Raw genomic sequence first — 24,693 nt, 5'->3', positions numbered from 1 at the left:
AAAAACCAAAACAAACAAACAAAAAGCCCCCAAAACCTTTCTTCTTTCTCTGAAGTTCATTTCTGTGTGAAAGCTTTCCTAGACCTTAACACATATGAGAATACACCAGTTGCTCATCTCTTTAATAAACAGTAATAACGTAGAAAGAGCACTGTGACACTTGAGTCAGTAAATCTTGGACTCCTGATCCCAGCTTTACCATTTCCTAGATGTTTTACTTTGGGACATACTTAATTAACCCTCCTGGAGCCTACATTTTCTCATCTGAGAAGTGGAGAAAATTCCACCTATCTTACACGGTTGTAGGGAATAAATAAATAAGACCAGTACCTGTAAACCATGCAACAGTGTGCCCAGAACTTAGGTACTCAGTAGCTATGACTTCCTTCCTTCCTTTAATAAAAAAGTTCCTTTTCTTAAGAAAGACACCAGCTTGAGTTTGTTTTATTTTCTCACCTCTGCATTCCCAAGTATCTGTAGACATTCTTCATTAGGCCGCGGCTCCATGGGAAGTTCAATTTCAGGTTCCTGTGTCTCTAGTTCCAGTGAAGTATCGAGTAAGGAGGAGTTACCAACCACAAATGTAGCTCTGTTTGAGGTGTCAGTTTCTGCCACTAAGGGTTTTATAACCTCAACTGTTCAAGAGATCAAAAGAAATCTCACAACACTGAACTTTTAAAAAAGACTCGACTTCTTGACAAATCAACAGTGGAAGAATGGAAAATGAAGAGAATAAGAAATCACCTTTTCTTTCTCTGTTTATCCTGACCTCCTCCTCCACTGCATGGAATTTCTGGTCATTTCTTACCAGTATAGGGTCACGTCTACAACAATCGCCTGCAACTTTCTTTTGGGTCGCTACAGGAGATGTGATAGGGTTTTTTAACGAGAGTGTAGATTCTGTCTCTGCTTGTTCAAAGAAGATATACTTGACAGCCAGAAGGAGAGCTAAACTTAGGGTAATAACTTGTTCGATATCCATGCTGATCATTCTGAATAAAAGAAAGCAAATTCAAATGTTATTACTCAAATACAAAAGGCACACCTAAACTCTCAGTAGCATAGAGTGCTATGATTCATAGACAACAAAGTAGGGCTCGGGGAACTTACTTAGAGAGATAAAACTGCCATAGGGAAACACTTGGTTCAATTCTCTTCGACACATTTTCATCCAATCCTAAAGAAACCTTAGAATTGTCTGCCGGAGAAGGATCGGCTATCCAGCGACTGTGAGCATGAACAAGAACTAAGCCTAGAGACTGAAATAAAAAATTTAAAAATCATGTATCCTCTGCATATCAATGGAACCTAAACCCATCCTGTGCAACTGGATAATTAAACACTACCATCCTCCCATGGCCTCCCTTACCATGAAAAGAAAGACCCAGGCTTGCTATGTGACTGACTAAAGCAATGGCCCCACTGAACAGCTGAAAACATTCCAAAAAAAAGAACAGATTTTCAAAGAGAGATAAAGTGGAAGAACTTGAAAAATCTATTTAGGGCAGAGAGAAAACCAGGGGCCTCAAAGAAATGAGAAAAAAAAGATAGGAAAAAAAAAAAAAGAAGAAGAGGAACATCAGTGAAAGAGCCAAACATTGCACAAAGACAACAAGAAGGAAAAAAAATTGAAAAGCAGAATATGATACTGGAACCAAAAATAATGAAAGAAGAAGAAAACTGTATAATTACCATAATCATCTTAACCCTCTGAGTAACAGGATTTGGTTTATTTTCTTCTTCTTCTAAAACTCGGGCAAAATGGCTGAGCTGCCAAATTGGACGACCCTCGCGGCTTTCCCGAGAAAGCTACAAAGTAAGTCAGCACTACGTTAGAAGGTGCTAATTTTCTTTAGGTGAACTAATATGAAAAATATTACTCTTCTAATATAAGTAAGAACTGCTCTTACCTCTAAAACCAAGGACACACACGCTGGGAAGAAAGTCATGAACACGAAGTAGTTGGCGAGAACTGACATGCAGCCAAAGCAGCACATAATTTCAAGTTGACGCACCCCTGGTTAGAGAAAAATTAAATGCATTAGCTAGTAAAGCAGTATGTGTATTTCTGATGCTGCATACATCACAAGGACTCTTCCTATAGGTAGACAAATACATGGAAGTATATTAAGCTCTTTGCCATATGCTGGAAAAAGAATTAGAAACTCAGAGGTGCTGTGAAGCCTGATACACAGAGGATAACTTCCTCGAGGGCAGAGACCTTGGCTTCTCCCATGTCCCCAGTGTCACAATGCCAGGCACGGCAGTGTTTAATATCCGTCTGATCATCCCCTTTTATCAAATGGTAGCACTCTGTTTTGAGATAGGATGTCAAGGACAGTCAACTCTAATGGAGCAAAACTCCTCCCCCTCCGTTATACTACTGATCCAATCCCACTCATCACCACAAAAGCAATTCACCTGTGGACCAAGGACTTTTTGTAAAAAACACACTGCTAGTTATACTATTCCTGATATAGTATCATAATAAATATTTTATGTGTACTACTCAGCTCTATTTTCAATATAATCTCTGTGGTGTCTATTGATGTTCTTACAATTTTGGTTCATTTCATTGATCTGTTTGAAAAATGATATAATGTAAAAAGGCAACCCAAGATCCAAAGTTAACAAATGTTCCATTACAAAATGCTTGCGGTATCACTTGGTAATCTCAAATAGAAGGGAACAGAGCTGGAGAAAGATTAGATTATCAAATCCTACTCCCTCTCTTTACTAATAAACTTGAATATAAAATATAAAACATATTTCTGATGTTATTCACATTAAATATAAAAATGTTTTGAAATACATATAAAAATTGATTCCCTTCTCCCATAAAAACTGCTAACTAGAGTAATACAAAAAAAAACCTCAATGTTGTATTTTATTTTCTGAATCGTAATAGATCATTTGACTAAATAATAGAAAAAAAGCATACATTGTATTTTCTAAAAATTCTATAGCTATTACTCTCAAATGCAGAAATTCAAGAGAATACAAAATTACAATGACAAAAGCATTATGAACAACCTGTATTTAAAAAGTAGCCAAATATAATCTTTTCAAACTTGAGACTATCAAAACCATACTGACCATTGCTTTTTACCACCTGGCTACCTACTCTTTCCCTTTGTACAACAGTAACTACTGTCGTCATAGGTTCTTCAGGCACTCTTCCTTACTCTGTCCCATTGGCACAGTCTCTTTGCGCCACTTTTTTACTACAAGGAGACAGCACCAATCTACAAGTTCCAAGAAGTAAAGACTTTTTAAAATTTTTTTACTGGCTTTCCAAAGGTTTACTTCCTAGTTAGTATGTGTTAAATCTGTCCTTTTATTCTACCCTAAGCCAAATCCCTAATTTTACCATTTCTGTATGGCTGTAAATGCCTCCTAGCTGGCTTTTCCAACATCAAATCTAATCACTTCCTTTGTCCACTGCTCTGACTTATGACCAAACTCATCACCCTACTTTCCACATCAGTCTCCACTGCTTTCCACATGAGTTTCAAATGAATAATCCTTGGTTTCACAGCCCACTACCAGTTCCTAGCTAATCCTCTCATCTTCTTATATACTGTTCTGCTTGTATAAAATCACATAGGTATATTTTCACCTGATCAAAAACATTTTTTCTTGATTGTGGTGGCAGTTACATGACTACATCTTTGTCAGTACTCAAAACTATACCCAAAAAGAGTAAATTTTAAGAAATGTACATTTAAAAAACTAATTTTAAAATATCTTTGCTAAATAAACTTTGAATGACAGGTAAAATAACTGAATAAATAATAAATTTACCCTCAGAAAGTTAGAAGAAACATTATATATATTTAACATACTATCTAGTGAACAGACCTCAACTAATAACAGCAACTAACTACTCTCTTAAAAGTTAGATAATGTACTTCTGAAAAAATGAAACCCCTTATTGAGGGCACTAAGGCACCAGGAAGTACACTAGAATAGTAGTTAACTAAGTGTGACCCTCATGAGAAAGCCATAAAATCTAGTCTTAATTGATTAGGAAACCTTGACAACAGCATGATATATTCATTCTGGCAAATTTCCACATGAGGCCATAATTTTTGTCCTATATAATGGAGTCCTATGTTTGATATTTAACATCTAATTCTCTACTATCCAATTAAGGATGAAGAAACATATGTGCTGAGGTCAATGCTGGCTAAGTGCTAAGATGTACTGCATACTGTCTGATTAAATCTTCCTAACCACTCAGTTAGGTGGACCCAACTTAGATCTGTCCAACTCCTGACTTTTGCACTGTCTCCTACATGACAATTAAAACACAAGGAACCAAGTCATTAATTTAGTCCAGACAACAGTGGAGGCTGGAAGATGCTTTCTAAATGAGCCTAGAATACAATCTTGGTTAAAAACCAAACAAAAAGCAAATAAAAACACCTTAAAGTCATCAAAAAAGTGGAGCACAGGAAAAGATGATGAGATAGTAAGAGTGAAAATAAATCAGGGGACTTCCCTGGTGGTGCAGTGGTTAAGAATCCACCTGCCAACGCAGAGGACATGGGTTCAAGCCCTGGTCCGGGAAGATCCCACACGCTGCAGAGCAACTAAGACTGTGTGCCACAACTACTGAGCCTGCGCTCTAGAGCCAGCGAGCCACAACTACTGAGTCCACACGCCACAACTACTGAAGCCCATGTGCCTAGAGCCCGTGCTCCGCAACAAGAGAAACCACTGCAATGAGAAGCCCGCGCACTGCAATGAAGAGTAGCCCCCGCTCAATGCAACTAGAGAAAGCCCGCCCACAGCAACAAAGACCTAACACAGCCAAATATTTAAATTAATTAATTAATGTAAAAAAAAAAAAATCTGTTCAAAAAAAAAAAATCGGTAACCTACTAAGTTTTTGCTAAAGCAGAGAGACGTAAGGTCAGATCAGATATACCCACATATTCATACAATTAAAAAATTTTAAGAGTAATGTCAGACTTTTAAAAGTCAGAATTTAAGAGTAATTGATACAATTTAATACATTCATTTTTCTACAAACTCATTTTAAAATATATTAAAAACTGTTCACAAACCTGACATGGTACCAACTCCAATCACAAGACATTCTACAAGAGCATCAAGGGTGAATGTGGGACCTAAAATTGCCATCCCACGAGCAATATTTTCCCTTACTTCATCCTAAAACACAGACCAAACATATCAATGAGGGTAAGGTACAAAATAACTTTTAAAAATGTTAGAGCATCCCAGGGCTTCTACTAAACCTAATTTACTATATTAAGAATAAAATACACAGTATGATAAGACTAACAGGCATTCCAGATACAAAGGATAATATAGAGGACTAACGAAGAAGAATATGTACACTGCCCTGCTTTCCCCGTCCACTGAACGAGATATTTCTTGGGAAGATTCCCTTGAAGTGGTGCATTAATCCTGCCATTTAAATCCCACATAAATCTTACAACATTTTATATTTTGGCTACCACTGACAGAAGTTCTTAGTTGCAAATTTTTTGAGATCATATTAGTATTATGAAACCTAAATATCCTTGTCAAAATGCTCAAATGATCATAAGTATTCATCAAATACATAATCAGGGCAGAAGTACACGATATTTTATACTCAGTATTATTAAAAATGTTACGTTCTTTAAAGTGACTAATGAACACCAAGATAAAACTTTAGATGGGAAATAATGCTAGTGTTAATTCACGGGGTTTAGAAATCAATCTACCCTGAGATTCTTCCATTAGATCCTGTCTGTTCTCTGATATGTTTCACTAGGTAGATACTCTAATTTATCCAAAAGACATAATACCTTACATTCTGAAAACTTCAAAAAGGAAAATAGGGAAGATTCCAAATTCTAGAAACTGTGGAATTACAATTGAGTTGTCAGATAAATGGGACAGTTCCTAGGGTTCCTAGGAAGACCAGTCTTAGGACTTGACAAAATTGCAGGCAATTCCTGAATCTTGGACTATGAAGAAACTCTATTAATCTTTCTTATTAATGTAAACAATCTGAAAAAAAGGATACTACTAACATTCATGTCTTATAAATAATACCTGTGAGTTGGAACTGAGGGCAAACTTTGCTAGTGCACTTGCTCTGGAAAGGTCAATCAGCAGTAGGAAAAAGGGCAAAGCTTCACTGGGGGAAGAAAAAAAGAAAACAAGATGATCAGGTATTATTTAACAAAAGAAAAAATATCACCGAAAAATCCCTTCCTAAACCAAAACTTCCCCCCCACCCCTCGTCCCATGCCTTGTATGATCTCTGGCATGTGTTACCTTTTTGCAGACCAAAAGGTGTAACCTATATTCCTTTGACATCCTCAAAGCTAAATATATTAGTCACTCAAAACATTTAAGAATATTTTTGTTAAAAATGTAAATATATTTATACAGAAACACCTTTTGATAATTCTATAGCAAAATATCATCCTTAGTTAAAAAAAAATAAAAATGTGTCCTTGTGAATCAACATGGGGGAAAAAGAGGAATACAGGTGTCCCCCACTTTTCGAAAGTTTGCTTTACGCCACTTCACTTTTATGAAAGACCTACATAAGAACCATTTTTGCTAACCAAAAGAAATCCAAACAAGGTTTTCACTTTGACAAAAAAAGGTGAAAAGTGAAAATAGCATTCAGTGTTTGTTTTGCAGGGAACCGTTACAGAGGCAGTGGGTACCTGGAGCAGAGAGTGAGAACGGCACTGCCTGGGAACTACACTTAGCATCTCAGCACCAAGCTGCCATAGCTTTGAACTGTGTCTGTGAGCATCTGTGCTTTATCTTGATTTATTGTGTGCATTCCTTAGCAAGATGTGTCCCAAGGTAATTGCTTCTTCACTTACAAAAGGTTTCATAGGAAAGCTGTACTTTCAGATAGCAGGGGAAACCTGTATACTGCATGCAATTCTTTTTTCATTAATTACTATCTATGGAAGAATAAACTGAACAACCTTTCTAGAGAACAAACTGGCAACAACAGCACTTAAAAGCCCTAAAAACCTACACGGCCACTGTTTCACTCCTAGGAATGTATCCTAAGAAAATGACTATGAACACAAACAAAGATTTAGCTACAAAGACATTTATCACAGTGTTGTTATTAATGGGGGAAATTGAATAACCTAACAATCCAACCTAGAGGATAGGGGAATACTAGACAGCTATTACAAATAATTTGGTTTAGCATTAAGGACATGCAAAGATGTTGATAAACTATTATAAAGCATAAAAGTTATAAAGCAGTATATACAGCATGATCTCAGAAGTTTTCTTTAAGTATAAAAAAGTGGGACAGGATATATACTAAAACATTAACAGGTATTAAAATTTAAATGATGACATGAAAAATTTTCCCATATTTTCTATAAACTTTTGATAATTTATATACTATAATGCTTTATTATCATGGAGAAGAACAGTTCTTAACAATATATTTTGAAAGAGGGCTTCCCTGGTGGCGCAGTGGTTGAGAATCTGCCTGCTAATGCAGGGGACACGGGTTCGAGCCCTGGTCTGGGAAGATCCCACATGCCGCGGAGCAACTAGGCCTGTGAGCCACAACTACTGAGCCTGCGCGTCTGGAGCCTGTGCTCCGCAACGAGAGGCCACGATAGTGAGGGGCCCGCGCACCGCGATGAAGAGTGGCCCCCGCTTGCCACAACTGGAGGAATCCCTCGCACAGAAACGAAGACCCAACATAGCCAAAAATAAATAAATAAATAAATAAATAAAATTAAAAGATTAAAAAAAATGTATATATATATATTTTGAAAGAAAGTATATTTATGCTTAAATACTTACTTCAAGCCTGTCAATTCTTTATCTAAGAAATGAATGACAACTGTACTGAATACAAAACTTGAGAAAATTGTGAAGAGTCCAGCAATACCTAAAACAACAAAATTCAGCAAACTGAAAAAACTTCATCCTTTTTTACACACACAATAACATACAGTCCCATACAATATTCTGAGAGAAATAATACTATTTTCTCCAGATTATTAAGGTCTCAAATAGCAGAACGTCTAACTTGAATAAAAAGAAATGAAACTATTGAATACATGCAGCACACACATTTCCACACACATGATTTAAACAAACAGGTAAATTTCCACAGTAAATCAAAAATTTGATAGCACACAATAAGGTTGATATATAAAATTATTACCCAAAATATATTTTGATCCAAGTTGGCGTAAATTCTGGAACTGGAAGTAAATATACAGGATTGCTATGCATCGTGTTATTGTCAGAATTATGATGTCACTGCTCAAGACATCCTATTGGGAGAGATAGAAAAGAAAAATCCAAATCAAAAATAAGAATTTTTATTTTGCATGCATCATTAGTTTACATATCATCATGATAATATAAATTTAGGCACAAGTCAAATAAAATGTTACAATGCAAATCAAAAATTTACTCCCAATTTTTAAACAATCTGTTTATTAAGCCGATCATTTTTCACTGTTAGTCACTTATGAAAGCTATGTTTCTCAAGTAAAGTCAATTACACTCATTTGTATACCAAAAGCAAAAGAAAAGTATTTCCAGTGCATTTCCATACTATATAAGTAAATGAAAGCTATGAATACTGAAATAAAAATTTCACTCATAAGTTTTTTTGATTATGTGGTCTCTAAAAGGAGACACTCTTAGAAATTCAAAATGTATTTACTTTAATCAATAATCAGATTAATCTCACAAACCTCTTCAAACTTTGGACATTCATAATTCCAACCACAGATCTTATCGTTACCAGTAAACATGTTCATGGACATCATACAGATGGTCAGTGTCACTGTCCCCACTATGACTTCCCAGGGATGGGAAGCCACAAAGAGGCCATGCATTCGGAAAAGTCTTGACAACATTGTAGCTGAAGAATCCTTGGATCCTGGAAGGAATATCAAGTATGAACACTTAGTATACAGCTCACTGTATTCTTAGGAAAACATTTTAAGGAAAAGTGCATTGTAAACCCTGATTTGTATGCAGTGTCTTGTATATTAAGAATAATACTATTTGACAGTATTCCTTATAATTCTGGAAAATAATTACAAAATTAAAATAAGAGGACTGTTATTACTTCTTTACTCACAACACTTAAATCCTCTATTATTCACTAACAAACAACTTAAAAGCAGCTTTTTCTTATCAGTTGTATGAATTCGAGCATTTAAGATCAAACCAAATAATACCTCAGCCCGATTATTATCTGAGGCAAGGAGGAGAGCAATAAAGCACAAAACAAAAGTGAGAAACAACCATTCACATTTATTTTCTGATTACCCTGACACAAAACGCATATAAGCACCCTCTTCATTCTCTACATTCTAGTTATGCAAAAGGTAAATACCAAACAATCCACTTGTTCGGTGTCCTCCTGTAAATCATTACCTTAGTTTATAAAGCTCCTCAAGGGCAGGAGTCCATTAGACTCTTCCATTCCATAAAACACATGGCATAATATGTCACTAGCAAAATGTTTAATAAACCTTCCTAATGTTGCTGTCACCAGAGGTCTTTTCCCAAACTTTAACAGCAGTTAATAAAAATGCTGGAACAGTACTAGAATAAGAGGATGGCTGGCCAAAGTAGACATCTATAGCATTCAAAAATTCCCAACAGAATATGGGTTATTTTGACCTAATGACTACCATGGCAAAACTTTTCCATGTTTGCTGGCTAAATAATAGTAATAATAATTTTGATATTCTGATTTTTTAAAAAATCTAGTGTAGTTATTAATCTCTAATATAGGAACTTGCAAGCCTTACTTCTTATACTAAAATTAATGCTTATGATAAAGCATATTAACTACCCATAAAAATCAATTAAGATTTAATTTTAAGGCCACTGATTGACAGACTATCAAGAATTCAAATGAATCTCACATTTATGGTAATAATTAAGAAAGTGATTCATTTATTGAAGAAAGAAAATAAAAAGGCACCAAATTAAGGAAAATAAAGCATTAATCTATTTAAGGTGTTAGGGAAAAGAAAATAAGAGATGCTTTTACAAACCAAAGCAATTACTAAGCGTCACCTCTCACTGCATCACTCAATGTTCTCTATTCTCTACACTTCAGCCACACCAGGCCACCAAATAGATGCCTGGTTTCCAAACCGCACGTCACAACCCTTCACTGGATCGATGAGATCATGAAATCAAGTATATGAGTCAGAACAAATATTTTAAAATAAAAGGAAAAAGAGAAAAAAGCTGTGGGTAAGACATGTGGTATGGGTAGATATTATTTTTTGAAACATTACGTTTCATGAAATTATACATATGAGTGTATGTACTGGCTTCCGACATAACATGTATTTCTTACTGTGGGTCTCAATTTTAAAAGGTGGGCGGGTCACTGAAATGTATAAATGTGGCATGCATCTGCCTGTGTTTATTCAGGCTTTTTCAACCTTCCTCCCTGAGGCCTATTGCTCATTTCATCCTCCAGCACCTTGCACTCATACATAGCAGTTGCTCAACAAATACCTGCTAATTAAAAATAAATTCTTAAGCTACAGTAGCATGCATTTTATTGACACATCTTGACACAGACCTAAAGATGACTTTTTTTAAAGATATGGATAGAACTCTCCCACTTCAAGCCCCCCAGTTCTCTGCATTCAGAGAACATATTAAGGGGGGATGGGGTGGGGAAGAGAGGCTACATTTCCTATACTATCCTGGAAAATGAACAACAATAACAAACATACTTTCTATTAAATTAGCAGGGACTTGGACTTAAAGTATTGGAGAATATTAATCGTATCTTAGATTTGAACTCTACTTCATTTCAACTAAAAGCCTCATAAGAGCCTAGATTTTCATGACAGCCTTCTATCACATAACTTCCTTATATTTAAAAACAAAAAAACAAAACCGTATAAACTAGTCTAAAGGATCAACTAGCATCAGTGTTGCAGAAAATGAATTAACTAAAAACACCTTTTGAAACTAGGTCAAAGTTTCTAACACTCTCTCCCCCCAAGCCCTCTCAATTTAGAATATTCCCTTATCAAGAAAATGTATTCTTCACTATTAAAAAGTTAATTCGGTTGAATTAAAATCTGAGCTGCTAGCAAGAAGGCACCCCAATCTGATCACAAATAGGTTTAGCATTATTAATCTATAATTATATATTAGGGACATTATGTTTTCCCTCAAAAGCTTCATGGTAGCATTGTCAATTCTGGGACATTTCTTTCCTAGGTGTAAAGTCATCTTTGCAACATTCCGGAAAAGATTTACACATGATCCCGTGACATGATCCCATAAACCATCCCCAAACACAGAGAACCTCACCTATTTGGAAATACAAAATGAGTAACCAAATGTACAAAGGTGTGTCAAAAGTAACTATAATTGCACTTTTCCCACTAGCACCCTCCCCATTTCCCTGTGATTATGCAAATCATTTAAATGCCATGGAATCCAATCTTCCAACTTCATCAGCAGTTGCAAGTGGCACGAGCAGGCAATAGGGACAGCTCATGCCAATTCAAAGTACAGTATTTAGGCCATGTCGCAATAAAAATAAATTTTAGTTTAAAAAAATCAGGTTAGGCAATGTATGCCTTGCTTATTCAGACTGAAGTATGCTGCAAACATTTCACAGATTATTCAAAAGAATGGATAATTTAAATTAAATTGAATCCCCAAACTCTAACTCAATATGCTACAAAAACCACCTACTATGGCCAATTGCAGAAAAAGATGCTTTGGCATCCTACTCTGATTCTTTCCTCCCACTCAGCACTCTTCCTGTGCTACACATTCCAGTATTTGATTATACACTATTTTACACTGTTCTCAAATTAACTGCTGTGTACGTTTTGTCTCTTTGAAGGCAAGAAACATGTAGGGGACGTCCCTGGTGGCGCAGTGGTTAAGAATCCGCCTGCCAATGCAGGGGACACAGGTTCGAGCCCTGGTCCGGGAAGATACCACATGCCGCGGAGCAACTAAGCCCGTGCGCCACAACTACTGAAGCCTGTGAGCTACAACTACTGAAGGCCGCGCACCTAGAGCCTGTGCTCTGCAACAAGAGAAGCCACCGCAATGAGAAGCCCACGTACCGCAACGAAGAGCAGCCCCCGCTCAACCGCAACTAGAGAAAGCCCGCGCGCAGCAATGAAGACCCAACGCAGCCATAAATAAATAAATAAACAAACAAACCATGTCTTGTACTGAGTCATTTTTAATTCCAACAGGATCTAGAATTCTGCTGCTCAACCCAGTATCCTATGGGAAAAAATTCTCACACTGGAATCAGCAAACCTGGATTCTACCCAATTTTATGACATGGTGTGCCTCTTTGTAAGTCACATATCTTTTTATTCACTTATGAGGCTAGAGCTCCAAAGTTCTTTAACAAAGGCAAGTATTAAGTGAACCATATGAAACTATTTTTTGTATGGGAAAAATGGTCAAATGTCAAATATCAGCAATTTCATATGGTCAACCTAAATAGATAGTGATATAGATGTGGTTATCTATCCATGGCCTAGAAACTAGATCATACAAGAATAAAAAGAGCACATGCACATGCGTGTGCACACTTCATCTTGAAATGCTTATGCCACACACACAACCGTTTTCACATGTTAATGATGTAATCTTTGCACATTTTTTAAGCCTTCATATTACTAACTCCCATTGTCTTTACTGCCAAGTTTATCACAAATTGGAAAGACACTACCACTAAGCAGGCCCTCACAATCCAGTCTATCCCCAAAGTACACTCTGGGCCTTTGCTAGATTACCTCTAAATCAAAAAATGTCTTCCATTGCACGGAGAAAAAAATTCATTCACAAGCAAACAAAAAAAATACATTCTCTACATTGCGTGATGCTAAAATTTTACACGATTACTTAGTACGGCCTGGAAACAGATGTTTCCCATGACTTTTCAGGACCAAGTCTAAGAAGGCATGTCCTCAAAGACCTGAAAAATTTCAAACGACCATTTAAGATGGAGTACATCAAACTCCTCCTACTACAAAAACTGACTGTTGTTCTATTTGTGAGTCTCCAAGTTACGTTTACGTTTTTCTTTATCAAAATACCAAAACCAAATATTCCGAAAAACCTACAAGCTTTGGACTAAAGGACATCAGCAATCATCACCAAGGAGACTACGCCCCTTGACAAAAAAAAAAAAAAGAGAAGGAGGAGAAGAAGGAGAAGAAGAAGAAGAAGAAGAAGAAGAAGAATCGTTGAAGTCTTTGGGCAAGTCTCTACCTTGGGCTCTGCATCCTCTCAATCCGTTTCACCTGGAAATAACAGGACGCATCTATGCAGATCCACGGTTCTTTCACGGCTCTGAGCTAGTCAGCAGCATTTAAGGTGCTGACGAACAGCAGCGCCAGGGCGTGAACCCAGTGAGAACAGCAAGCCTGGGCGTGAACGCCCACACCTGATAGATCTTCTCGCGTTCCCTCCCCGACCTGCGGGCCTGGCTGCCCCACAGCCCACTAGCATTCCTCGAATCAAGGGGACTCCGAGATCACCCTGCCTGGCACCCTTTCCGCCCCGACGATCGTGACTGCGCAGCCAGCACCGCCGACTTCGGACAGGGCCAGCGAACGCGGCGACGCCCCGCCAGTCCACCGATGGCGACGGGAGCCCAGAAGAGGCCGGCCCGCCGCCCGCCCCTCTGGCCCAGCCTGGCCCGCCGGCTCCCCGGTATAGATGCGGGCTGCCACTCGGCCGGCCGCGCGTCAAGGACGTCTCCTCGCAGTCCCCGCGGGACCGGGGCGCCACCCCGGGCAAAGCCGCCAGCGCAGCTCCCCCCGGGACGGCAGGAGGTGCCGGCTGCCCCTTTCCAGGGCCGGACGGAGCTCGAGAACCGCCACCTACACGACCCTAACCCGCTCCCGCCCACCGCCGCCCTCCTCACCTCCCGATCTCCCCAGAAGCCACAGTCCCCGGGAGCTGGCGCTCCGCGCGTCTCCAGTCAACGGAGACGCGGAGCGGAAGAAACCTTCGCTTCTACGCACGCTCGGAGCCGGACGAGCCTGTGACCAATAAGGAAGGATCGTCCGATCGTCTAGCCAATCATCTGGGGGTTGCCCGGCCTGACGGCGCTACGTCACGAACGGTCGCCCTAACAACCGCCCACAGCTCTCACCCGGGCTGAGAACGGGCACCGCACCATCTCTCACCATGGCTCAGCCAACCAATAGCCAGTCGAATCCCAGCACTAGGGCCTGCCTATTGGTCACAGAGCCGTGGGGGCGCACGCATGGAAGCTGCCTAGGCGAAGACGATAGGGGATCTGGCGGGTGGAGTGTCCTACAGCCCAGGACCTGAGCTGGGGTCATTGTGGCTGTGAGAGTACAATGGGAAGTAGTAGGGAGCAGAATTGGGGCGTGAAGATAAACGCAGGGTCAGGTCAAGGATAGAATGCACAATTACTGAGTGGAGAGAGGTGGAGGTGGCCCTGAAAACCAGGATGTAAAAAAGGGAAGGTGGCAGCAAGGAGCAATCCAAACCTCAAGCTGACCCATTTCCGAAACCCAAACCGACACTTTCCTGTGATTTACCCATTCCTGTAAATAGTAAATGGCTCCAGTTATGGGGTTTCTCTCTCCCTCCTTCTCTTCCCCCCTTCTCTCCCTCTCTCCCTACAGCACAAGGCACTAGTCACAGACTGTCCATTCGCTCTGAAATGTGCCTCCTTTGTCTTGTCTGCTTTCCCTCTGACCCCTCCCTGCTGCAGACCTTTATTATCTCTTGCCTGAAATAATGCAATAGCCTCTCCTAACTGGTCTCTCCACTCTTAGGTGCTTACACCTTCCAATCCTATTATTCCGTTGGCCTGCCCCCAAACTACCAAGAGTTGCTCATTGTCTACTGGATTAAAGAAACTGGCAACCCCAATATGGCCCTACCCCACATTTCTTGCTTATCTCTCACTACTTCCTGTGTCAACCCTACATTTCAGCCAAAAGAGTAACTGACCTTTTTTCAGTCACACTCAGTACCTTTTTGCTCCCTGTTTATGTTCTCTGTTTAATCTGGACATGCCTGCACATTTCAACTGTTGAAATCCTAACTCTCCTTCAAGGACTATTTCATATGTCACCTCGTTTCCTGATTCCCTCAAATACAGTCATCTCTCCCTACTCTGAACACCCATAACATGTCCATATTCTGTGACCTGTGTTATTATTATGTGGAAATTTCTTAAGAACAGGAATTGAAATCCCCTCAACTTTTAAAGACCTATATTTTGAAACGCAGTCCCTGATACCCACTATACACTCAGGAGGAGTTTTAATAAACTATTATCTTGATAAATTCTCATAATCCTTATGAAATAGATATTATTTCCATTTTCAAGGAAAAATGAGTTTGTTAAACAACTTGCTTTAGATCACATAGATAATAATTTGGAAAACTGAGATTTGAACCCAGATCTAAAACTTATACTGGTTCTACTATCCTCCACTGCTTCAGTATAGGATCTTTATTCATATCTCTTTACAAAATACTTTTCGAGCACCCCTTATGTGCAACACACCTTGGTTGGCACTGGAGTTATAGCAGCAACATGACAGACATGGAAACTTCCTTTATGAACCTTATACCCCTTCATAAAATTAGATGACTGTTAAATATTTGTTGAATTGATCCTAATGGAAGGAAAGAGTTTTCACAGTGAAGAAGACTAAGGGGAACTAACCAAAAATTAAAGTATCCTATTATGAGTCTTATCAAAAGGAAGAAGAAGAAAGAAAAAAAGATCTGTAAGTACTCAGAGCTAGAAACTTTGTCGTACTTCTAATGTCCCCAGAAGTCAAAAGGACCAGCTATCTCAGAATTATAAGTTACAGATTATACAATTGCTTACTAATATAAATTCAAATAAGGATTATGAAGGTGTTTCAATAAAAAGTCTTTAGACCAAGATTTGGAAACTGTATTCCCAAACTCGGCTTAATTAAGAACTCCAGTGAGATTATGAATTCAAAAGCAAGTAATAAAGAAACTCTGTCTAGTTTTATGTTCTTAAAACAACTTCTATATGATTCCCAATTTATGTCAAAAGGATCTTTATGCACTTAAATAATAATTTGTACTTAATGATAAATCACAATATTTGGCAAGGACACACATAGAAGGGGAAAGTGGGCGGATGGGGACAAAGGAATCTATGTGCTTTCTTCTTTTGTGGGTTTACCCTCACAGCAAAGAGGTTATAAAAGTACAATTTTAAGAGATCTAAATTTAAAGTAGTGAATAACACACATTGCCATCTTTATCCACATAGCTCTTAGTATTTACTTATATAAGTATGTTAGCCCTCCGTCACTTTTCCTTCTTCTTGTTGTCATAGGCCATGCTTTAGGATGAGGAATTATAACAGGAACAATAATAACAATAGTAGTAAAATTTTATATAGCTCTTTCTATGCCCTAGCCACTTTTCTAACTGCTTTATTTATATTAACTCCTTTAATTCTCATAACATTTGGAAAGCATTAGTAGAATCTGCATTTTACAAATGATGGAGCTACAGAAACAGAGAAGTTAAGTAATCTGCCTAGGTTTACACAGCTGGAATATGAACTCTGAAGTCCATTTCCTGAGTACATGCTCTAAACCACTCCACTGTGCTATCTTTAGTATCAGCACATATCATGATTGTTGAAGCTTCTGATGATCCATTGTGAAAGACCTTTCATAACATCAGCGAAGAGTTTTACTTGTTTATTTCCCATTCGCAGTTTCCAGCTGTGTTCAAATCTGTATCTTCCAGCTTTGGGTAATTTTCTCTCTTTGTCTTGCACAAATTTTTTTTTTTTAATTTCAGGGATGACTTTTTAAACTAGTACATTACAACTGATAACTGATCACTTAGCTTTTGGCAGATGTTGTGATTGATTATCACTCCTGCTCAAGGTCAAGAAATATTCACGGAGGAGCTACTCTATGCTAGGCAAAGAGCTAGGCACTCAAGGTACAGATTTTTATATGTGTATATATATTTTACCTGTGCCGCATGGCATGTGGGATCTTAGTTCCCCAACCAGGGATTGAACCCACACCCCCTGCAGTGGAAGCACAGTCTTTTTTGTTTTTTTTTTAAATTTATTTGGCTGTGGCAGGTCTTAGTTGCGGCATGCAGGATCTTTTAGTTGTGGCGTGTGGGATCTAGTTCCCTGCCTAGGGATTGAACCTGGGCCCCCTGCATTGGGAGCGGGGAGGCTTAGCCACTGGACCACCAGGGAAGTCCCTCAAGGTGCAGATTTAAATAAGAAAACATACACAAACGTATCCTTCCAGATAACATTGTAAGGGTTCTGAGTGAGGTATGCCAAGGGTCCACTGAGAAAAGAGGTAGGGCATGGAGTTGGGGTGCAGGGTGTTTTAAACAAGGGGAGGAAGTGGTTTGAAGGAAGGCTATTTTAGGCACTAGAGTCAAGATTGTGAGCATGAGAATGGAGGTGACAGATACAGGAGCAGAACATTTAATTAGGCAGAAATCTTGAAGTACTGTAGGATATGAGATATTTAAAAGGTGAGGAAGTCGTGAGCAGGTTGGCTGATCTCCAGTTTCTACTGGTGGCATCTCACGTAGGCCAAAGTCTTGGCTACGACTCTTTTTAAATTTTTTTTGCTATTTTACTTCAGTAGCAAAACTTAGAATTCTGCTTCTTCTTTGTTTCTAAAACTTTCTAAACAGAAAACAATAGCTGGAGCCTCTCTTGAAGTTAGGAGCAAAGGTCTCTGCAGGAGAGGGTGCCCACAATTAAAGATTTCTTCTGTCCACCAAACCTGCTTTCACTGTTTAACAGTGATTTTGTTTGTTTTCTTTACAGTTTCCCCATTCCTCTCTTTAGGCCCTTCCCCAGCTTTGTAGAATCAGTTGGGGAGTGGGTATGAGATATATTGGAATATATATTTTTTTCTTTTAAAGGAATTTACAATCCTCAGGAAAAAAGAATGCTCAGACAGCATATCAATAGAAACAGCATATCTATAATGAGGAGTAAACATCTATTCCTGAGATTCTTAGGGATTCTTGGCTAGGGTGACTGGTTCCCAAAAAAGTCAATGAGAGATCAATAAAAGGGGGAAAGAAAAAGAACACATTTTGACCCAAGTGTGAGCACCACTTTTTCTCCTTCAGTAATAAACGTGGTCCTGGTCTCAGTTGATAAGAGTGGAGTGAGCCATCTACTATAAAATCTGTATCCAGCTCAGTTGTCAAGACCCCAGTATCTTCCTCCTGTTCACCTTCATTCTTCCAATCCCAACCTCTTCCTTCAGCTTTGTATTTGCTCCCAGTTGAGGGAGGAAATTATAATGGTGGGAGAAAAAACAAGGCAAGTGTAAAAGAAAATAAAGAAGGACAGTGGCACAAGGGGGCTCTCTTCAGCTTCCCTGAGCAACTCCATTGAAAGAAGAGACAAAGAACAATTGCCCAGGCCTGCAAATAGTAGGCCATCTTTTTTTTTTTTTTTTTAAATGTCAGTTTTATGATTGTTCTCTTTTTTTTTTTTAAATTTATTTATTTATTTATTTATTTTTGGCTGTGTTGGGTCTTCGTTTCTGTGCGAGGGCTTTCTCTAGTTGCGGCAAGCGGGGGCCACTCTTCATTGTGGTGCGCAGGCCTCTCACTATCGTGGCCTCTCTTTTCTTGCGGAGCACAGGCTCCAGACACACAGGCTCAGTAGTTGTGGCTCACTGGCCTAGCTGCTCCGCGGCATGTGGGATCTTCCCAGACCAGGGCTCGAACGTGTGTTCCCTGCATTAGCAGGCAGATTCTCAACCACTGCGCCACCAGGGAAGCCCCAGTAGGCCATCTTTTAATATGAAAGTACTGTCGCTCGTACGTAAATATGGCCCAAAAAGTGTATAGCACCCTAACTGTATCTGCTACAAATTGCAATGAATTTGGCTACAAGTAACAGAAAGCCTAAACTAGAAGTGGCTTCAACAAGATAAGCGTTTCTTTTTTTCTTGGGTAAAGAAAACTGGAAATAGTTCATCTAGGATTAACATGGAAGCGCAAGATGCTTTCAGAGACCCTTCTGTCTCTCTGCTTCACCATCCTCAGCCTGTGTTTTCCATCCTCAGGGTCACCTTATGGTCCAAGATGGCAACTAGAGCTCCATTTTCATATCTGCATTTCAGTCCTTCTGGAAGGAGCAGAATGAAAACAAAAGGGCGGAAAAAGGGCCCCTCCCAGCTGAGTCAGCTCCTTTTCACTGTTTATATCTCAGTGGCCAGAAGTACAAGGCCATACCTAGCAACAAGGGAGCTGGGGAATGTAACCTTTTTTTCCCGGCAACAATGTGCCCAGCTCAAAACTGAAGAAAGGCTCCCACCTCTAAATCTTCCATATTGTCCCCATACTGGGTGAGCATACAGTAAGTACCCAAACCAGTTGCTGATCACTTAGCTCAAAAACAGGAAACAATTTTACTATCAAGATTTTACGGGCATAGCAAAAGATATAAACCTAAGATCAAAGATCTGTTATTTTATAAACATTAGCTTGAAATGTCAATGGAATTCTCATTAACATCTAGACTTGAGTTTCAGCTAAATCCACCAAAAATGTATAATACTACAAATGGTTGAACATAAAAACGTAATCTGTGAAACTAGCAAAGAGGGCTCTCTTTCTCTCTTTTCAGAATAAAGGGCCTTGGGAATCCCCTGGTGGTCCAGCGGTTAGGGCTGCGCTTTCACTGCCAAGGGCGCAGGTTCAGTCCCTGGTCAGGGAACTAAGATCCTGCAAGCCAAGTGGCACAGCCAAAAGAAAAAAAAAGAAAAAGAAAAAAAGAATAAAAGGCCTCACTGGTCTTATTCATTGCTCTAACACTTGTAACACTGAATGAATAGTTACCAGCAACTTTCAACCAGCGTGTGGTCTTGATTTCCCTGCTTTTTCCTCTGCATCGTTTAATACCTACCATGATCTCCATGCTTTTTTACCACAATGGCTACCTCCTTCTCTGAAATTTCTTAGGCCTGTGACTCCTGCCTCCTTGAGAAGGTTTCCAGTTCTTTCCACATTTGTTTCGGCTGGACTGAACTGAAATGAGTTATTGATGCTTTCAAAGCCCATGTCTTGGGGGCCCCAATGAGCACTGATAAGTCTCCTGACCTTGTCTCAACCCTAAAATCTTACTTTTTCCGTTTGACTTTACACTTTCCAGGCTTTGAAGAATTTGTGCTTCTTGAATGACAGTATGTTATGAGATGTTCTTGATAAAATCTCCCTAGCTGGGTCCAAACATCCCTAAAGCTAATTTTTCCCTTCTCCTGGAGAATGAGTGGAATTAGCAAACTAACCTCTGTTCTCAAGAAAGGTATTGCCTACTTTGTGACCACCTAGAGGGGTGGGATAGGGAGGGTGGGAGGGAGATGCAAGAGGGAGGAGATATGGGGATATATGTATATGTATAGCTGATTCACTTTGTTATAAAGCAGAAACTAACACACCATTGTAAAGCAATTATACTCCAATAAAGATGTTAAAAAAATAAAAAAAGAAAGAACAGTATTGCCAAGGTCTCTGTGCTTCCTCTAGAAAGATGGGCTGTTTATCTTCCCCAAGGGAGAACATAAAACATCTGCAAAGACTGCTCAAAGCCTCTCTGTTCAGAACTCCCACTTGCTTGTTCTTTTGAAATACACGTTTAGGAAGAAGTTTGACCCATGTACACCAAGGAAAGTTAAGATGATTATAGTTGGGCTAATAATTTTTGCCCTAAAGAAGGTAATGCAAGTAGCCAGAACAGAACCTTGCCCAGTCCTTTATTGAAACAGTTGCTCTGGAAACTCTCCAGGAGCTTGGTTACAGGCTGTGGACAAAGCCTTAGGTCTCCTCTACTTTATTCCTCACAAGAGGAGCCATCTTTATTTTGGAATCTAGGACTGGTTGGACCACCAAATAATCTCAATTTTGGTAAAGAGTTCAAAGCTCAGATTGTAATATCTGGCCATTGTGTGACACTGCATTTAATAGGGAATAAAGTGAGAGTGAAACTGTTTGGTCTCTGTTTTTAGGTGCCCTTCTCATTCCAGTAAAAAGAAAAAGATAAAAGTATAGTCAGGTACAGAGAAGGAAGGCATTCTGATTTGGGTAGGCCTTAAATATAACAGAAGCATTTCTTTCCACTCTCCCCTGCACACGTATGATAGACCCACTTCTCTCTGGTACCCTATTCTTTTCAGGCAGGCCTGACTGAGTCTAAAACTTCAACCTGCTTTTTCAGTTGATCCTATTCCTCCTTCACCAAGAGTAGGACTGTCTTGGTTTGGGTTCCCCCAAAGGCAAAGACTGGGTCAAAAACCCTAGTGCAATAACGCATTTGGGGGATGACCCTAGGAGGTCAGAATAAGAATGCAAAGAATAATAGGGAAGAAGGAAAGGCCAGTATCCAGCTAGCCACCACTGTGGGCAACTGGGGCTCAGTTCTGCTGGGGACCCTCTGTAGAATGCCCCTCTGAAGGATGGCGGAGCGGGGTTGGGGGAGTGGTGGTGAGGTGGGATCACTTGTCCCTCACTCTTTGGTTGAGAATGCCTTCTGGGGCACACTTCCAGCTACATGTATGCAGAGCAGAGATACCGAGGCTTTGGAAAAAGCCTTGAGACAAAAAAGTTGGAAGACTTGATGGTTGACACTTGAAGCTGGAAGCCTTCAGCCTGCCAGGAATTGCAGCTGATGATGACACATGAGCAGGAGATGTGGCAAGAGGTACCTCGTAGCTGTGAGGACTGCATCATGGGTTGCCATGCCAACCTTTTCATTCCTTTTATATTCCTACTGGGCCTCTTTTGACTACAAGCCCTAAGCCATTTCAGAAGCTGGCCCTGTTCCCTCCGAAATTGTTATAATTCCTTCCTAATGCCCGGGCAATAGTATTCCATTCACAAACACATTCTGAAGGCCTCTTATTTCCTCACTTTGGTTGTCCTTGGCCTCTGAGTAGACCTGGTCCCCGTAACTGGTGGATGTCAACATTTTTAAGCTTGCAAGTACTCTAGTTTACACATGGAAAGTGATCAATATATATTTGTTGATGACTCTAACAATAGTGAAACTATGACTCTGGTTATAAATACTGTTAAGCAGGAACTTGCCCAGTCAAGTGAAGTCAACAAACATTTCTTGCCCTGAGTATTTCAAAGAAAGGACAAGAGGGCTGATGGCTGGTTAAGCAGGAATTCATGAAGCTTCTACATACAGGTGGAGTTACTATGATTCCAATACGTAAAATCTTATCTTTGTTGGACAGAGGAAGCATATTATTTGTGGGAGTTATTTTCTAAAATCAGTGCAAAAATCAGAACTCCAGCAGAATCCCAAGGCTTTTTAATTTTTTTAAAACCAGGTGAGGAGGGAAAATGTCCGAGTCAAAAGTATCCTTGAATTCTCCTTGTATTTCTTAAAATATAGAGTGCATATTTTGTTTTTACAGATTTGACAGAAATTCTTCTGCACACTAGATCTGACACCCCCTGACTACTCTAAGAGTCTATCTGTAGATAGGTAAGCATTTGAACCTTTCTGCCTGTAAGATTTAACTATGAAGTCCTAATATGCATGAGAACTAGCTAGTGAATGGTAATATATCCCTTCTTGCCTACTGAGTTGCTCTAATCTGTGTCAGTGTTACCCTCCTATTTGCTGTTAGATTTGAGATGTACTTCTTGTTATGAGAATTAGCCCATTATTTGTGATACATTTTGCAAATGTTTTCTTCCAGTCTGTCTTTTGACTTTGTTTATGGTGATTTTTGCCATGCAAAAGTTTTGGGTTTTGTTTTTGTTTTTTTAAATGTAGTCTTTTATTATATATGGATTTTGAATTATAATTCAAAAGCTTTTCCCTACACCCAGATTATAAAGGAATCCATCGGTGTTTTCTTTTAGTACTTGTTGGGTTTTGTTCTTTACATTAAGATCTCTGATTCCTTTGGAGTCTATTTTTGTACGTGGTGTGAGGTGTAGATCCAATTTTGTCTTTTGCCAAGTGGCTGTATTCAGGTTTTCTTATACACAGAACACTGTGTTCTCTGCAGACACATCTATAACTCCCTCTTAGGGTGAGTCACTTCTGCCTGTATTGAATCACATTAGTTTTTTTGTTTGGTTCCAACAAAACAAACAGTACCCTTGGTTCCAAAGGGTACTATTTTCTGAAACTAGTTACAGAGTCTGGGGTGTACCTTATCTGGAGCCCTAGTGCTTCATGAAAAGAATATTGTATTTAAAAAACACTTTTCTGATGGTCCAGCCCTGCTCAAGGATTGTGGATATTTTAAATAAGGTGGATGATATGGTTCCCATGATTAAGGAGTATATGTAGAGTGATTAGAAAACAATTGAAGGCCGCATAGAACTAGTGAAATTTACATTTTGGCTTACTGTCTCAATACCAGGAAGTACTTTCTCTGCACTAGCGTAATTCATTTTTTTAAAAATTGAGATGTAGTTGATTTACAATGTTCTATTAGTTTCAACGTGGTGATTCACAATTTTTAAAGATTATACTTTATAGTTATTATAAAATATTGGGTATATTTCCTGTGATGTACAATATATCCTTGTAGCTTATTTATTTTTTATAGTAGGTTGTATCTCTTAATCTCCTACCCCTATTTGTCCCTCCCCCCCTTTCCTCTCCCCACTAGTAACCACTAGTTTGTTTTCTGTATCTGTGAGTCTGTTTCTTTTTTGTTATATTCATTACCTTTATTTTTTAGACTCCACATGTAAGTGATAACATATAGCATTCATCTTTCTCTGACCTATTTCACTAAGCATGATACCTCCAAGTCCATCCATGTTGTTGCAAGTGGCAAAGTTCTTTTTATGGCTGAGTAGTACTCCATTGTGTGTCTGTGTATGTGTGTGTGTGTGTGTGTGTGTGTCTACATATATATCACATTTTCTTTATCCATTCACCTGTTGATGGACACTTAGGTTGCTTCCATCTCTTAGCTATTGTAAATAATGCTGCTATGAACTTTGGGGTGCATGTATCTTTTCAGATTAGTGTTTTTGTTTTCTTCGGATATATATAGGGTAATTAGTCTTTAGGAATGAGTTGCTTTTGAATTATTCATTTCAGCTGCAGGTAATGGAGAACCTAACTCACAGAGGTTTAAACATTTTTCCTCCTCTCACATCAAGAAATCTGGAGGTAGGTGGTTACTAGCATTGGTCCAGTAGCTCAATAGTGTCAGGAATAGCACCTCTACAATTCTGTTGGCCTTTGACACATGGTTCCAAGATGGCTGCTGAAGCTCCAAGTGTGTTACATCTGGGTTCTGAATAGTAGTAGAATGTGCCATCCCCAAATACACCACTTTGGCATAAGGATAATTTTGAGCTAGAGGCACTTGAAAAATAGCAGATTCAGGAAAGGCACTGTGACCTCCCTTTTTCTTCCTGAAAGCACTTTTTCTTTCATGTGGAAGATGCCCTCTCTACACCAGGAAGGAAAGAATATTCTTATCACCAGAGATTGGGAGTCAAGGCTAAGGGAAACCTGTACAAACAGATCTTGTTAAATCAACCCTTATCTTCCTTTAGCCTCCCCATATATTTTAGTTACTTTTCCACACTTAGTACTCTTTGTTCAACCTGGTATATAAGCACTTAGGTGTAACTGCTTTTTGGGTCTTCATT

General features: G+C 39.2%; 1 protein-coding gene across 2 annotated transcripts in view; it reads right to left on the bottom strand.

Annotated features, from left to right (window-relative positions):
* Positions 1-24,693, bottom strand: part of HMGCR (3-hydroxy-3-methylglutaryl-CoA reductase) — an 87,472-nt gene that overhangs the window by 7,127 nt on the left and 55,652 nt on the right. The window contains exons 1-11 of one of the 2 annotated variants that reach the window (XM_068535522.1): positions 13,934-14,031; positions 8,730-8,917; positions 8,189-8,300; positions 7,822-7,909; positions 6,073-6,157; positions 5,073-5,178; positions 1,911-2,017; positions 1,693-1,809; positions 1,111-1,259; positions 745-992; positions 457-635 (exon numbers count right to left, since the gene is read on the bottom strand). In XM_068535522.1, the coding sequence (XP_068391623.1) occupies positions 457-635; positions 745-992; positions 1,111-1,259; positions 1,693-1,809; positions 1,911-2,017; positions 5,073-5,178; positions 6,073-6,157; positions 7,822-7,909; positions 8,189-8,300; positions 8,730-8,894 (1,356 nt within the window). In that variant the 5' untranslated portion in view covers positions 8,895-8,917; positions 13,934-14,031. Of the gene's footprint in view, positions 1-456; positions 636-744; positions 993-1,110; positions 1,260-1,692; positions 1,810-1,910; positions 2,018-5,072; positions 5,179-6,072; positions 6,158-7,821; positions 7,910-8,188; positions 8,301-8,729; positions 8,918-13,933; positions 14,032-24,693 lie in introns of those variants that run through there. The other variant, XM_068535523.1, reaches the window with a different exon arrangement.

This window comes from Eschrichtius robustus, chromosome 2 (assembly GCF_028021215.1).
Source record: "Eschrichtius robustus isolate mEscRob2 chromosome 2, mEscRob2.pri, whole genome shotgun sequence".
Classification (NCBI taxonomy): domain Eukaryota; kingdom Metazoa; phylum Chordata; class Mammalia; order Artiodactyla; family Eschrichtiidae; genus Eschrichtius; species Eschrichtius robustus.
Note: the sequence above shows the minus strand (reverse complement) of the source record. Positions and strands in the feature narration are given on the sequence as shown.